General features: G+C 34.2%; 1 protein-coding gene and 1 non-coding gene across 2 annotated transcripts; one reads left to right on the top strand and one right to left on the bottom strand.

The window, feature by feature from the left end:
• The first annotated feature begins 1548 nt into the window (after window positions 1–1548).
• On the top strand, window positions 1549–16722 carry LOC130902114 (peroxidase-like). The gene is made up of 13 exons (XM_057813951.1): window positions 1549–1553; window positions 1645–1889; window positions 5812–5938; window positions 6080–6297; window positions 7375–7613; window positions 7668–7887; window positions 7948–8177; window positions 8226–8487; window positions 8950–9233; window positions 9761–9930; window positions 11772–12259; window positions 14554–15271; window positions 16590–16722. The coding sequence occupies exons 1-13, from the start codon at window positions 1549–1551 to the stop codon at window positions 16720–16722; spliced, it is 3339 nt and encodes a 1112-aa protein (XP_057669934.1).
• Window positions 3908–4014, bottom strand: LOC130902821 (U6 spliceosomal RNA). The gene has a single exon (XR_009060477.1). It is a non-coding gene; the product is annotated as a U6 spliceosomal RNA (small nuclear RNA).
• Window positions 16723–17966: the final 1244 nt, after the last annotated feature.

The following is a 17966-nucleotide window of genomic DNA, read 5'->3' as shown; positions in this document are numbered from 1 at the left end:
AGATATATCAATCGAAAAAAACAGAAGCCTATTTTTAATTTAAAGAAAATCGTTCTACAAAATTTGGAAAGCGTTAAGTGTTTAGATTGTAACATTTGAACAACCTTGGTGAATATTAATTAGATCGGGGATATGTTTTTTGATAAATCATTTAATGATAGTTAGTGATAGATAATATTTCCTCATAAGAGAGAATTTATTGGAGCATTGAGAAAGGCTTCTTCCTACTTGGAAGAGCTTATCACATAGGCAAATTGGCCTATCAAAACAAGTGTGGTGAGAGGGTGGTTATTCGTTCATTCCTTAGTCTCAATCTGCCTACTCTATGTAACGAATCACCCATTCTTCCTGGCTGCTTCCTAGGCCTGAATCTGCCTGCTTCTTGAAAAAATGATTAAAATAAAAAATAAAAAAAATATTCTCACCATCAAGAGCACTGTTGACACTAACTTACTCACTGCTAGTCTTGAGCTAACTAGGGAGCTAGTCGATTGCCCCTATATTAGCCAGACAAATCGTATTTCCGTCAGAGCCAAGAAACACTTGTTGTCTGTCACTATTGTCTGATATTTCCTCCACCATTGCCCAACATCGTATCCATACCGGACACACAATTGATTTCAATAGAACCAAAACTATCGCCCAGCTCTGCACCTTCAAGTCCAGGATTATTCGAGAAGTTATCGAAATAGAGAAAGGTCCAAACTCTTAGAATACAAGGGACGACAGCCAGAAATTGCCGGCAACTTGAAAACATCCACTTCGATCAACTACCACTCCATCTAACAAGGCTAGGCTGATTGAGGTCTTGAAATCAACCAAGGAAAAGGGGAAATTCGTTGCATAGAGTAGGCAGATTGATACCACGGAATCGGATCACTTCTTACCAATGAATAAATAAACATCCTATCTCCACCCTTCTCTTGATAATGGCTTCAAAGTGGGAGCCGAAACGTCGAGAATTTTTAAAATTCCAATGCGGCTCAACAAAAGAACTTAGCTCTTTTGTTCATATGTATATATATATATATATATATATATATACATATAAATATATAAGCGATATGTTATTGGGAACGTGGCAATGAAACACCAAAGTGGACTACTTACTATATTTTCCGAGCTTTCGAATACTTATGTATTCATCGTCTGGGAAATAATTTCTTGTATACTTTTTCTTTCGGTTCAGTCTCAAACTCAACCAAAACTATTTTTCATTTTTTATTCCCGCTGTTTCAACATAAACATTGAGAAACAATAAATTCCAGTTTGCCCCTCGTATTTAAATTCAAATGTGATTGCTTCCGCAATCATCTCGCAGTTTTTATAAATACTGCGTGAGTATATATCGCTAAAAAAAGTTGATGATGCCTTTCGGCATTTTACTAATTTTATATGTAACTGTTCTTATGTGGAAGTAAGCTAAAGATTCCACACGATCTGAAACATTTCATCTTGTAGATCTTTAACGTGTTGGTGGTGTAATGTAAATGTGATTTTTCATTATATGAAAATTAAATAACTAAAAAGTAGTGCTTGTGATATAAAATGATGTGAGTAATATTCATTTTCTATAGTTAAAGGGCTTGTTTGATTCGAAAACGTGATATGATATACTGCCATGAAAGTAAATATATTTTTCAGCAAAGTCAAGTTCTGTGTATTGCTTTTCTCGCAATTGTTGACATCCACAACAGCCTTCGATAATCATGAAGATCAAACTAAAAACATTTCAATCGATTCTCATGAATTTGAATTGAGTAAAAAGCATATAAATACAAAACTAAAGGTTACAATAAATGAACAAAATATTGATGAAGCTATTAAATATGGTTTTGATGTAACTGAACATCTAATAACAGTCAAAGAGCCTCTTTGGTATGAAATGGGTGAGTATACAATTAAACCTATTCACTTATTTTGCAAATTAAATGTATAAAAGTGAATATTTACAAGAAAAAAATGCGAAAATTGTACTGTCGTTTTTATTTAATTACCTCTTGTAATTCTGAAAACAAATATTTTATCTGTAATTGTGACTCACTTTCAGTACTCTAAAATACTACGGGAAATGTTCTAGAAAGACACCGTGCAACCGGTGATTGTGTAGTAGTGTTGGGATTAATTTACCTCTTCAATTTCATTTTGCGACTAAATCTACATGTAACACTTTTCGCACAACCTCTATTATGGTTCCTCAATGGTTACCAACATCTACCATGCGGTTTTGTAGATACTCCGCTTCCATTTTATCCCCATTTTGGTCATTTAAAAAGTTGTACATTCTCAAGACCTGTGCAGTACACTCAATCAAGATCTTATCAGATCCTCATACGATATCGATAGGCGTTGAATTATTCGTGTCGAGTAAAGAATTGTGTGAGATAATAATCGACTCCACCACGTTTCCGTAAGAGCTAATACTTATCCAAAATACTCAAAGTTTTGTCTTTCTCGCACCACAGCGTCACCACACACGTTTCAGCGCACCCTCCTTCGTTTACCAATCTTCCCAGCTTTATTTCGTAACGCAACAGATCGATTGGGATCGTTACCGCTTCGGATACTGTATGGTATGCAAATACACGATGTATTTTGAGAACTTTTTTTCATATTTTCACTGCATACTCATGATTTAGTTTGAGATTCTTATGAGCGTCAGCCAACGGTTCTTTCGATATTTGCGATTGTTTGCAGAACGGATAATCTACTCCGAAATATCAGTTTCACGAGATATTTTGAAGATCCTCGTCTTTCTACTTGCCCTGAGTACGCAAAGGTTCTGAGAACCATCCTGTGCTATAAGAACCACACGTTTTGATCAATTCAATATTATGCTGTTCTAGCCATGTGCTAATTTTTGAACATAGGTTAAACGAATTTAGAAAATTATCACATAATTTAAAATGCTCAGCATATATTCAAAATAATTCAATTTGCATATTGCGAGTTTGGTTTATGTCGAAGTTCGATATTTTATTTAATATTTATACTAATATTAATAAATGAGAAAGTTGCATCTGTTGTATGAAATGCTTATAAATAGCTGTTTAATTATACTAATCACAATCAAAAATATTATTTCAATAAACTAATTCGTGAAAGTCGAAAAGATTTAACTCTTTGATGAAGGTTTATTGTGATGTATAATGTTTTAGTAATAGAATATTTTTTTGTTAATATTCACGTGTGCATTATTAGGATTTTTCTTCTTCTCCTTCTTTCTTTAATGTAAGCAAAGTGCTTGTTTTTCCTTGTATCCTTTGCCGTTTAGTTATTAGAGAGTTTGTCGCTGCTATTTTGACCATTCTGTCGTCATCGCTTTTCTCTCTGGCAAAAAGTGTTTTTCCAGCGATCCTGCGCACTATTTCCATTTCTAATATTCCCTTTGTGTCCGATGTGTCTGGTCTGATATTTTTTTAATTAAAATATTTTTTTTTCACCTGATTTTAATGTGATATCGAAAAAGCGAAGTTCGAACACAAAGAAATCCATAAAGGAACATGGTTAACACCAAACAGGATCTTTTTATTATTATAAAAAAAAGAGCCGCGTCAACCAAGAAAGGTTATTGGCGGCGGGACAATGTGAGTAAAGTCTTAATCTAAGTTTACAAAAACAATTAAGCACTACATTAATTTGTACAGGTTAGTCAATTTTAGAAACTTAATAATTTTATCACTGTTCACATAGTCCAGCGCACTTTTCATTTCACGTGGAAGCTGACTTTCTGATGGTAGAGTGACAATCGACAATAATATGTTCTACTGTTAAAGGTACAATAGGTACTCATGGATTAACTTGGTGTGTCCTATTCTCATGCGATGCTGTATCACTTGATGCCGTCGTCGATGTGATATTTTCCTTTTTGGTAGTAGATTTGGGTTGATATGTTGGAGTTTATTGTAAAAATGTGGAACGTTTCACGATTTTGCGTGTCATCCTTGCGCAGGGGCCATGCTGATCTTCTCTGTATCGTTCCAATTTTGGTATATGTACTGCCGAAGCAAGTACCCAAACACGATCTAACCTAATCAAATTGATCATTTATTAATAGAAAAAATATTACTAAAAATGGAAACATTTAGAGAAAACCAGAAAGAAGGCGGCAAGTAAAATAATACCACAGAAAATAAAGCAGGAGCCAAACAGAAAATGTTACAGACCGGAAAAGATAAAGAATGTATGAAGAGAAAAGAAGAACAACAAAGAAGATATGTAGAGCAAATAAACGCAAAGGAACGGAGAGCAGAATCGAAGACAGTTTTCTAAAAAAAGAGATGAAGAATTTCTATAAAGAAATAAAATACAATAAAAGGCAAGCCGAGCAGAACACTATGTATACAAAAAATAAGAAAGAGGAAATAATAATAGATGAGACCTAAATGATCCAAAGTTAGGAAGAGCATTTCAAAGAAACATTAAACGCTGAAAACGAAGGTGGACAATGTGGGGAGCAACCAAAATTGGAATAATATCGAAAATATATTGCCACGAACCAAGGAGGAAATTCTAGACGGTAAGTCCCCGGGAGAGGACCAGAATTAATCAAGTATGGTGTAACTGCACTGAAGATGAGAATATATCAAGTAATAAGCAGTATATCGGAATAAGAGACAATATGAGAAGCGTGAAAAATGGCAATAATGGTACCAATACACAAGAAAGTAGAAAGAAATGAAAGTAGAAACTACAGAGGTATAGCGTGATAGGGACGCACATCTACAATGAATTCAGAGCGTTATGTGCAGTTTCTAGAAGACTTCTTCGTCCCTGAACTGCAAAACTTTGATAGTTATAACCGAAGAACATGGTTCCAGTAGGACGGAGTAACTTTACATACGTCCAATAGATCTCTGTCAAGAGTTTATGAAATTTTTTCTGGCAAATTGATCTATAGTTGGCCTCCACGCTGTTATTCGACGACTGTAGAAAATTCTACAGTATTTGCAATATTAAATTATGTACCAGGAGCCTGTCTTGTCTATTTGGAAGCGTGCTGTTGATTTTAACGTTCATAGATCAACATTATTTCATATTTTATAAAAAGATTTGGGACTGCGCCCTAACAAAGGCAGTTTGTATAAGAATTCTAGCCTCAGGATACTGGTCAAAAGCTCATTTTTATCTTAATGAACACATTAAAAAACACCAGGAGTGCAACCAATCTAAAACAAGAACATCAGATATCAGTACGAGGAATTACAGACCCTTACTTTTCTGAAGATAAAGTCTAGAAGTCCAAATATATTTTATACTGCCCGGAATCCAAGGTACTACGTTATTAGCGCCGATTGTGTAGGAGAGCAGCCGGACTGATTAACAAAATGCTACTGGCTAGAGTGACGACAAAGACTTGATTGATTGTAAAAATAAAGCAGGGGTTTCTTCGTGATTTTTTAGACAACTTGCCCCAAGTAGATTCTCTTGAAATATTTCTTTCGAACCTTTGTCGATTCATGCTTCGACATTCTGATAAAATAAACGAATAATACATCACGACGCGATAGGAAGGTAAAACAAAACAACGTGATGTTGTTGCTGCTGTAGCTTGGCGGGCTAAACTCGATCGGCGCTGGTGACGTAGGCAAATAGTTAGCGTGTTACTAGAAGAAAGGAAGATGGAGTACCAACATTCCACTTTTACATAATATATGTTCCGGGTGTGCCTAATCATTTGAACATATAAACCCGATATCGTTTTCATCCCAATTGTCAATACTGTCAATTGAAAAGAGAATCTATTTGTTGCATGAATAGCAAGCCGAAATGGAATAAAATTATAAGATCATGATTAATACATGTTTCTAGGATTAGTATTAGATAAGAGTCATCCTGCTAGTAAAGTAGCAGAGTTTGGGAGACCGAATGAGAAGGCTTTGAAACTATCACATTTCGGCATGGCTGCATTGGAAACAACTAAAAAAATTATCGATAAGTGAGTATCATACTACTAAAATATATCATACTAATAAAATAAAATCCCTCTTCGACGTTCCGTCTAATGAACGATTTCTTTCACTGCTGTAATTGAACAACTCTTATGGAAATATTAACATACGCGTCGAATACTTTTCAGTCTTCCGGAAAATATGAGCCGTGAAATAGCTAGCTTTCCTCTTTCGTTTAAATCCAAAATTTTAGTTGACGATTGTCCTTTAAATCAAAAGCCGAGATGTCCCATATCATCTAGAAAATATAGAACATTCGACGGTTCTTGTAATAATATTTTAAATCCATGGAGAGGTTCATCTATGTTACCAATGCAACGATTTTTACCCCCAATCTACGAAGATGGTGAGTTTTTTTTTATTAAAAAATACACATATCCATTCATTTTATGCTCATTTTTATCAACAAACTACACCATTTTATTTTTTATATGGTATATACTTCGAGGGTTGCTACTTAAGTTTTGACAAATAGAGAAATAAAAAACATAATTTATAATTGGATGTGGCTCCATTGTTTTTCAAAATATTCTTCATTAAGATCTATATAATTTTGCATGCGTTTGAACCAATTATCGAAGCATTTTTTCCATTTCGATTGAGGTACCTCCAAAACATGTAATTTGAACACATAAACAGCTTCTGCAGGTGTAGAAAATCGCAATTTATTTTCGATCTGCGGAAATAAGATGCCAAATGGGTGCCAAACAAGATCTGTGAATGGATTTCTTATAAAATCGATGTTTTGACTGTTCAATAACGTTTTTATTTGAAATAATGTGTGAGAGTTCACATTGTCATGGTGGACCTACGTCTTCTGCAATTAGTTTTCCTTCGTCTTGAAAGACTCGGTCGGTTGGTGTTTAGTGTCAGTGATCTTACATACTTTTTGCACCAATCGATACGAGTTTTTTTTGCGATTGTCAAATTATGCGGTATCCAAAGCGATCAAATTAGTTTGACAGCCAAATTCTCATACAATATTTAATGAACGCGATTGGAACTAATGCTAAAGTATTGATGAAATGAAATGACCTTTATGGTCTTCCGTAGCGAAGTGCGACCACGATTGAATTCAGCAAACCAGAAAGACATGGTAACTCGAGAGGGTGTTTCATCACCAAAAGTCGAGGCGAGTTGATCTGCACCCTGATGTTGATTTTAACCAATAATCGCACGAAAATTTTCCTCATTTAATCCCATGTTTTTGACCTAGATAAATGTTTCAAGCATCTGTGAGCAACTCGTATGACAACACAACACGTTATGAATACGTTCACCATGTCAAACTTCTTGTTGGGCATATCAGATTTGACAAATTCACATCAGGGTTGCTATATCTCAAAATTTTAATAGCAGCCCTCGAGTTATTGAATATTTACATCCCTCAAATTACTTTCCTGTTTATCTTCTAATTGTTAAGGTATTCAGAGTGTTAGAAGATCTGTACTAGGAACAAGACTTGCGTCAGCTAGAGAAATAAGTTCCAAAATTCACAAGGATAAAAACCAAGAACATAATTTGCTTACTTTAATGTTCATGCAGTGGGGACAATTTATTGATCATGACGTAACTTCCGTCGTCAAATCTAGAGGTTTTAACGGCTCAGTCCCTAGATGCTGCACTAGTGATGGAAGAAAATTGTTACCTAAGGAACTTTCAGTTAGTATCATTAATAATTTTATGCACGACGTTTTCTTAATACCAATTTTTCAGCATCCTTCATGTTTACCTATAGAAATTCCAGAGAATGATTGGTTCTTTGGTAAATTTGATATTAGTTGTATGGAATTTCTGAGAAGCGCTCCTTCTACAAGAATAAACTGTGATTTGGGATGGAGAGAACAAATTAATCAAGCTACTTCTTTTATAGACGCTTCAACAATTTATGGTAATGATCTTGAAACAGCAGATACTATAAGAACATTTAGGCGCGGTAATTTTTCCTCAAATTAACGCGGAAACGAATTTACTGTGACATTTTTTTATATTTTAGGTAAGATTTTTTATGGTAGACCTCTTGGAGATCGACCACTGCAACCACCTGATCCTCTAGGAGGTGAATTGTGCAATGCTGGGGCATTAACAACTGATTGCTTTGAAACAGGAGACACTAGAGTAATAGAGCAACCTGGTTTAACGGCAATACATACAGTTTGGATTAGATATCATAATAAAATAGCTACTCAATTGTCTCGAATGAATCCCCATTGGACAGATGAAAAGGTATACTGAATTATAATATTTACGAATAATTAATTATTTTATTTCAAGGTATATCAAGAAACAAGAAGGATTGTTTATTCACTCATTCAACATATTACTTATAAAGAATTTCTTCCTGTATTATTGGGACGAGAAGTAATACAACTTTTTGACTTAGATTTGATCAGTAGAGGATATTATGTCGATTACAATCCCAAAGTAGATCCTATGGTAGCTAATGCTTTTAGTACAGCAGCTTATAGATTTGGACACAGTATGGTACAAAATTCTTATGTAAGATTTGATGGGAAGCATCGTCCTATTTTCAACAGTAAGTGTCGAAATCATAATTATATTCTTTCCCGCGAGAAGATTCACAATATTTAGAATTTGAAGATTAAACTTTTTCATTGTATTTATATTTTAGTCAATTGACAACTTCTCTATTGGAACACAATTATGAAACGTTTTTTAATCCGCATTTGATTAGTTCCTATGTAATAATTGTCTTCTTGATTTGTTTCTCTATTGATATAGCTTTTTTGGATTTCTCCAGCTGGTATAAAACTTTTCTGATGATTTTATATACACATATTCCTCTAGATACTTCTATAAATTACAAATGCGTTATTATTTTAATATTCTTCCATTGGTAATAATAGACTATAAATCCTGATATCGAGCTTACAAGGTTTTGATTTTGGAGATATCGAAGTTGATTTCCGACGAAATTCTCAATCATTCTCATACCAACAACTCACCCTCTATAATTTTAGTTATTGTGAATTTACAGATGTATCTCTTCACGACGAGTTTACAAACTTTGAAAATATCTGGAGTTTTGGTTCGGTCGATAGGACATTGTTAGGTTTCTGTAATCAACCATCTCAACGTAGAGACGAATTTATCTGTGACGAATTATCTAATCATCTCTTTCAATCGACTGATATGCCTTTCGGTATGGATTTAGCTGCAATTAATATTCAAAGAGGTCGAGATCATGGAATCCCACCTTATACGTCATGGAGAGAACCTTGCGGACTAACACCAGTACGAACATGGGATGATTTAAATAAGGTAATTAGAGATACTTGCTTATATCGTTATATTCAGATTTATAGTTGTTATCTGGCTTGTATCGATGAAGAATATTTCCAATCGAGTGTCTAAATTTTGGCATAATCGATACAACATGATCGATTTTCGTGAAGAAGAATGCCACCATTTGCTTCTTAATTAAAAGATTTTTGGCTTATTTAAAGCACTAAAAAGGTTGATATACTTTTTAATCTCTTTAGATCATCATTCAGTTTTACAGCAACGATGTTTCAAATGGATTAATCGTTTTTACCATGGATGTATGACATCAACTTACAAAAGTTGATGACAGATTTGAAATAGAATTTCATTATTTGATTTTGATTAAAGAGACTCGTAATGATAGTTTCTTAAGCTTGGAGTATATTTTATACATATGAATCAAACAAATGAAACAAACAAATGTGATGAAAATCATATTGAACATCGATACATAAACTACGAGTACTTAACATAATTCAAAGAATTGGAATGTAACAAATACGAATATTATTTTTTCAAATTAGATTTTCAGTTTGGAGACAGTAAATAAATTTAGAAGTGTCTATAGTCACGTGGACGACATTGACCTTTTCAGTGCTGGATTGGCTGAAAAACCTGTCAAGGGTGCAGTGGTTGGACCCACGTTTGCTTGTATTATCGCACAACAATTTGTTAATTTGAGAAAAGGAGATCGGTAAGTTGATATATTCTTATTTTCAGTACTTTTTTCTTCAAATGCTTTCTTTTATTGCAACAGTCTACAAACAGAATTGCGAAGCAGAAAAAAAGTTATATTCATAGCTTATCTGAATTTAAAATTTCAAAAAAACGATTCACACCGATCTTAGGAAGGTACAAATTGACATCGTTTGGACAAGAGAAGTTCTACTAAAATTCTATCTTGAATTCGTTCTTAGAAAGAGCTAAGTACTCAAGCTCTCGTGGCAGAGAACCCAAACACCTGTGGAGCTACATTGAAGCTACTCACGCTTAAAGCTGCTGTACCAATACAGGTCGATACCAATAGTTTATGATGATACCAGATCATTTCAAATAATCTATAGTAAAATTGAAAGATCATAGTACTGCGATCCAGATCATTCAACTCGGATATATCATTCCTTTAAATGCTTCTTCTTTCAGGTTTCAGGTTTTTCTTTCGCGTTTTGCGATTCTCTTGTTTCAACTATACCATATTAACATCTTGTCCAGTTCAATGTTTTTAACTACGTAGATGGAGGCTCAAATTTTTTAATCATAACAATCAGTGATTTTTTAAGAAGTATAGAATTGTATTTTGAAACATTTTTGAAAAATTGATGCAATCTTTATTGAAATCGATAGTACGATCAGTATAATTTAATGTTCGAAGATGATTTCAAGTAAATGTTGGCTGCGGCTTCGCTTTAGATAGCCCATGCGCAAGGTCCATTTCAAGAATAAATGCTTCAATATTGGCTTCCAGTGCGTCAATCGTCCAAAGGCGTTAAATCACACGATCTAGGCGGCCAATTGACGGACCAAAACGTGAGATGATCTGTTCACCGAAGGCGGCTCTCAATTTGGCCATTATTTCGCATGCCGTGTGGCATGTGGCACCGTTTTGTTGAAACCACATGTCAGGCATTCACAGTAACGATCCGGCTATCGTCGCTTTTGAAGAAGTACGGCTCGATGATGCCACCGGCCCATAATCCATAATAAACAGTGACTTTTTCGCGATGCATTGGTAACTCTTGCAATGCTTCTGGCTGGTCTTCACTCCAGATGTGGCAATTTTGCTTCTTGACTTATCCGTTCAACCAGAAATGAGCTTCGTCGCTGAACACAATTTTTCGATAAAAAAGTGGATTTCCCTACAGGTTTGCCAGCGCCCATTTTCCAACCGTTAGATGTGTTGAGAGATCCTGTAGCTTTAATTCTTGCACCAGCCGTACTTTATAAGGTTTTACACCCAAATCTTTTCGCAAAATTTTCCACGTAGTGTAGAAACAAGGGCCCAATTGCTGCGAACGGTGGCGAATCGACATTCCATATTCATCAATAACACTGGCGGATACAGCCGTAATATTTTCTACAGTCATCATTGTAGTGGTTCAATATCCAATAGTGTAAACTGGGTTCCAAATTTAGTCGCAAGCTTCCGAACAGTTCCCTCAGTAGAAGGACCAAACTTCCCATATATTGGAAGAAGTGCGCGATGTACTCTCTTAACGAGCATCAATTTTGATAGTAAAATTCACTAATTTTCAAGCGTTGTTAGATCGTAAGATCATCAATTTATAGTCCAAACTGAACAAGGTTGACATTGACACAAGACACAATTCACGCGTTATCTGTCAAAAAAATCATTCGATCACTCGAGCACTTGAAAGTGTTTTTCCATGTTTTTCTTATCATGAGATCTACTGTATTGTGGTTGGTTTACTCACTTTTCACTTGTACAGCTCAGTTCATAGTTTTTTCAAGTAGTTCAGGTTCAAAGCGACTTATCATATTCCATAGATAAATTTTTTGTTAATGCGGCTATTTCAGATTTTGGTACGAGAATGGTAACTTCGCTTCCTCTTTTACACCAGCTCAGTTACAGCAAATTAGGCGAGCAACCTTCTCCAGTGTACTATGTCAGACTTTAGACGAAATAGAAACAATACAACCTTTCGTATTTTTGGCGGCCAACAGGGAAAAAAATAGCAGGCTCTCTTGTGAAGATCCTCTATTAAAAAATTTCGATCTGTTTCCATGGAAAGAAACTGACCCTAATAGAGAGGATATTAGGTCATTTTCAAGAGAAGGATCTTATAGCTTATCAGAAACGAGACGAAACACCATATTAAAAAATAGAAAGAAGGAAAAACCTTCTTCTACGATTACTACCAGTCATACTATTGTAATTCAAAATAGTGGGGATTCTTTGAAGACTAAAAAAACTGAAAAACCTCTAGAAGTTAATATCAAGATTGAATATTATCCTCCTTCTAACCAGCTGAATACTAAAAAAGTGACTGCAGTTACTCCAGCAGGTAAATAGCTCATAGTTCCAAAATTCAATATCTTATGAAATTATATCCAAATTGATATTATTAGCTCAAATTTAGAAACGTGTCGACAATTGACCACTCTATTATTAATCTAGCAGCAAGTTCTGATAAAAATATTTTCAGGGTTTTCCACAGTTTTATAGCCTATGTTGGTTTTTATAGCTACTATTTTATATATCTTCTGTATCAATCTATAATGGAGATTTCTATTTGTAATAATTTGTTTAAATGGAATTTATACTTTATTTTAATGTAGTATGGGTCTGATTACGCCGTTGAAGGGTGTCTACTGCAGAAGCCTGGAACCGAACTAGATCGTATTGAGCAAAGCTCGGTGACTCAATACTTGCGTTTAAAATAGTCGATCCTAATGCAAATTAATACAGATTTGATCGATAAAATCAGCAGTATCATATGATATGAAACTATGTTGTAGTCAGTCATACATAGACATACACACACATGAATGACTCAAAATTCAGGATAAGGATTGGCAATAGTAAGTTTCACCACCAATGAGAGAAATCAAAATTCAAATTTCATCGGGGTCACAGTAAATGTATTTGAGGATGGTCAAGGAGAAGTAACTGTAAAAACTAATATTTATTATACCAAAAGTATAAAGGATAACGCTGTAGCCCAATCAATGAAGACTTTAACAGTGACAGCAACTGCCGCACGTTAAGTCGAACCTTTTTGCTTTTTCACTCTTATACAGCGAGTAGTAAGAAACATATGTGGAGAAATTGTATATTATATAAAGTATCTTGTCTCATTATAACAAATCAAAAATATTGTAATAGTTTTCTTAATTATTTAAACAAACTATCTCTTATCGTAGGGTGAATTTATACACACTGTCTCTTACTTACTTTCAATTATAAACTAGCTTTCGAATTTATATTAGAACTAACTTTCTAGAATCCTGGATAGTAAACAAACAAACGAATAAATAACAAAGCTTTCCTAGGAACTGATTAAAAGATAAAACGATATAAAGAAATCACCGCTATGCTAAAAATATGTAACAAACACCAAATGAACTCTGGGAACCGGCGTGTTCGTAAAATTTTAGAATTTTTATTATAACCGCACAGGTTCGGCTTCAAGGTCCATTTCATGGACGAGTGCGTAACAATATATTTTTAAAAAATTAAAGTTTTATTCAAAATTTCTACTTTTCGGATATTTTTTCAAATTAAACAAGTTTCGTTGAAAATATTGTTAAAATTAAAAAAAAAACAGTAAAATAGCCAGCAGACATCTTGCAAAACATGTTTAATCGATATTATTCTAAAGGTAATAAATTTACACTTTTGTAAAATATTTCTTAAAGTTCATTTTCAAAATTTCAGCAAACAAAAATTTCAAAAAATCATTTACCTTGAGTCTTTCATCAACTTAACAAATCTAAAATATACGTAAAGTTTCCGTGAATGTTAGCATTCTGAACCTTTGAGGGAGCCTGGGTAGGAGCTCCAGTGGAATCTTTAAGGAGTTTTGTAAAAATGTTGCTCTAGTGATATTATATCAAGTGGATAAAATTCAGCTTTAGCCTAATTTTTTTGCCATCGAAACTCTTTATTGACTGGGCTACTAGGAATAAGACATGGATGTATATTGAGTCCACCACTCTTCTAGGTTGTTTTTAATAAGACCGACGTAGAAGCAAAAAACAATCAACACACTACAGGTAGGTAGGGGATTGGAATATGGAGATTAAAGTATTGAAAATACATGAAATATACTCAATTGTTCCGAAGCTGGAACAGGTGAATAGCTAAAATATCTGGGACCAGAAAAAATGCAAGAATTGAGGAGGATGAAATCAAGGCAAAAACAGGAGAAGCAAGAAGACTTTTTAGATGTATCAAAAATACCTTACTGGTTAAAAAAGAGATTTCAATGTATATAAAAACATGAAACTTTATTCTAGAATAAATCTCATCTTTTAATATTTTATTGATAATTGCAGTTCCACAATCCCACACTGTGCTCCAATATTGCTTCCATGTCTTTAATTTTCCGAATTTTGTTGTCAAGTTATATACTGGATGTGAGGACGTTTTGTTTCAGATACATATTGATTTTATTTTGGAATTCTTTGCCAATTAAGTTTTTGTAACAACGTTTCAGTTCTCGTTAAAGTTCTGTATTTTGGAGTTTTAAATATTATTCGTTGAGTGTTTAAACTAGTTACTAGGATTCTATTAATTTGAAGATCATTAACTTTGAATGTACCTCAATTTTAATTCAACACACAATTTTTTATCCAGGCACTTTTGCTTCCAATTACTTCGATCAGCAACCCATATCGTATCCAGTTTTTCTACAATTGCCACCAGTACAGAATGCGTACAACTATCCTTCTAATAAACCAAGTTTCTCACAAACCAAACCCATATTCACATCCTCTGGTTCCAGTAATGAAGTTAATTATGGGTCAGACAACTACAGACCTCTACAAATATATCATAAACCCAAGGACGAAGCTTACAATCATCCTGTAAATTACATACCTGGTGATGATTATGGTGATGAAGTAATATTTGAGGACACACCCTTCGTAACATCCAACAAACCTACAACATACAAACCAATAACGAATCATTTTTTATATAACGACGTCTACGTATCAAAGAAACCAATCAAAACTAGTTACGACGCTAATATTCATGAATATTTCCATAAAAATAAATATCAGAAAGTTGATTCTCCTGTGAAGATTTATTCCAAAGGCTACGTTCAGAAGGTAGATGCTAGTAATATCGACGAAAAATTAGATTTCAAAACGCGATTAGTGGATAAAACCAAACAAGAGAATAAAGATAAGAAGTTTGTCAAAATTTCGTCTATAAAGTTACAATCTCAAGTCTCGAGTAATGTTGCGATAATAGATACTGCTTTCCAAAGAGAAGGAGAAATCGAAATAACCGAAGGAAATGACAATGAGATGCGACTGGTGGAAATGGACGTGGCTCCTACTGAAAATGAGTAAGTAATTTTCATTATGATTTTTCCTATACTGAAACATTGATTGATAGATCGAGTCATTGTTTCTAACATAAATAATCAGTTTTGACATTCATTATGTTGCCCCAAAAACATCTAATGGTTCATAATCGATGCCAGTATTGTTGGGCTCAGTAAAATTACAAAGGAACACTAGACGATCTAAGTTGTCACATGTCTTCAAAATTTACCTTTGTGTAATTGTTGCGGAACATTGACCTTCTCTATACTTTTCCACTACAACTTATTTTACTTAAAAGTTTCTAATAGCAACCTTATATAAAACCAAAAATATGTTGCTTGCTCACACCCTCTTGCGTTTGCTGCTTAGTAGATTAAATAAGATTTGTGGTGTTATGTATCTTCAGCAACGGATTTACATCAAATTTTGAAATTAAAAAAAACTTCGCATACGAATCGCTTTCGTTCTCGAAAATTCAGACTTCGACCAAGGAACTATCGGTTGACACTCATGCATTAATTGCAAGTCTTCATAATCTAAACAAAATTAGGAATATCATTGCCGCCGAATTAAAAATACCTTGACGTACCATGGACTACAACGAGAAAAAATATGCATCTACCGGGAGTTTTGGCGATTCAAGTCGGCGTCGAAAAACCCCAGCCGCTGAAGATAAACGTATTGTATTGATGAGTAAACGTGATCGACGACTCACGGACTCAGAGATAGCAGCTCAGATCAACGAATCTAGGCATTTGATTATTTTTAGACTGAAAATGGGATCAAGAGAATATGCGTTATCTATGGTTTGGGGAAATTATGGAGGAAGGGCGACTGAAGACATGGTAAAAATTGAAGAAGAAAGAAAGCTCGTGGTCGAGTTCGTAACAATATGTTTGGAAAAAATTTTTATTTAATACTTCAAATTTTCGAATATCGTTTCAAATTAAACAAGGTCTATATCTAAAGTAAACAATTATTACATAAGATTGAAGCCCATACAATAACAAATAAAACAAAAAAATGCACGATCTTATGGGACTATTTTTAAGGGAGTTATTCGAGTTTCGTGAATGTTAGCATTCTGAACCTTTGAGGGAGCTGGGGGAGGAGCTCCAGTGGGATCGTTGAGGATTTTTGCAAAAATATTCCTGTAGTGATATTCTATCAACTAGGTAAAATCAGAAAGTAATGATTTGGTCGTCACAATCGCCCGACCTCATCCCGATAGAGGTTTAGTATTTTGCTCACTTTTCAGTGTGACTGTAGCTCAATATAAGTTTAATTTCTGATCAGTGAAGTATCAGCCGTATGTTGACAAAAATGTATGTTTTCTAGCGATAATAACTGGTTGGTTTATAATGAAACCGAAGAAGTGATATCAATATTAGGTGTACCAAATATGAATACTCAAACAGACAGTACAGAAGATCTACCTCGACCTATTGAACATTGGAGAAAAATTAAGTAATCAAACACAAATTAGGACGATTACAAATAATCAAAAATAAAATTATAAGAAATAAATTAGAAAAAATGAAAAATTGTTTTTTATTACCTCAACATAAAAATAGAAATCTTCCTTAAAATATTTGCGATTCAGTTACGAAGTATAAACAATGAATTTAGTTTTGAAACTTTTTTTTTATTTATATCAATCCAATCAATAAATCAGGCGAGTTAGAGCGATGGACTAACTGTGTTTTACCACCCTATATAAAAAATGCTATTCATAAATCCTTTCTCAACCATGGAAACTCTTATTAAACTATTCAATGCTGGGTTTTATAGAACAGAACAATACGGGGTATCGGTATTAAATAACGGGACTGATAGTACTGCAGAACAAGGGCGAAAGCACCAGTTGTTTCCGGAAATTTCTAGTTACGAATGCAGTGCCTCTCGCTACTGTAAACAAATCATCATAACTATAGACTTCATTTGAATGTGGGGACTTTTTTGTTTGTTTCGCTGAAAAAATGTTAAGTATAACAATATATTAACGAAGTAATAGACTTCAAAGTAAAACATTGTCATACCTCATCTGAATTTTATTATTATTGAAATATTTTTATTACGTGCACATGTTTTTGAGTAGTTTCAATCTTATTATGAGAGCACGTTTGTTATTAATTCTTCACTTCAAAGTCAAAAACTATCGATCTGATTGCATGTGTGATTGCTGAAGCTGCAGGATACGGAATCCGTACAGCAAATTTCGACATTTACAAAGTGATGTTCGTCAACATGTTTTTAGCCACGTTCAGCATCTCAGTGTTTAACCGTCCACCTTCACAGGATGGTACACTGCCTGTTTTCCAATGTGTAATCTATATTAAAAGGTAGGCCTGTGGTTAAAGGATACCCTCCAATGGTTTTCTGAACCCAATAAAGTGGAGGGAAATGAAATGGCAGATGAAGACGTTAACCCTTCTATTGAATACGTTACAAGACAATAAAAGAACACCAGAAAAGGAAGTAGCTAAGAAAAAGGTAGAGGACGCAACCTCTCATTCACATTATATCGAAGTGTGGAATATCACAGAGCTCCAGAACATTACACCTGGGAGCGTATAGAAAATGAGAATATTCGGCAGCTAGAACATCCAATCTCCTGAAATTTCTGAAATAACAAGAATTGATAGATCAGCTGAAAATACTGAGCAATATTTGGCAGCTAGAACATCCAACCTCCTGAAATTTCTGAAATAACAG

The sequence above is a fragment of the Diorhabda carinulata genome, chromosome X (genome assembly GCF_026250575.1).
Source record: "Diorhabda carinulata isolate Delta chromosome X, icDioCari1.1, whole genome shotgun sequence".
NCBI lineage: Eukaryota > Metazoa > Arthropoda > Insecta > Coleoptera > Chrysomelidae > Diorhabda > Diorhabda carinulata.
This window is presented reverse-complemented; position numbering and strand designations above follow the sequence as displayed.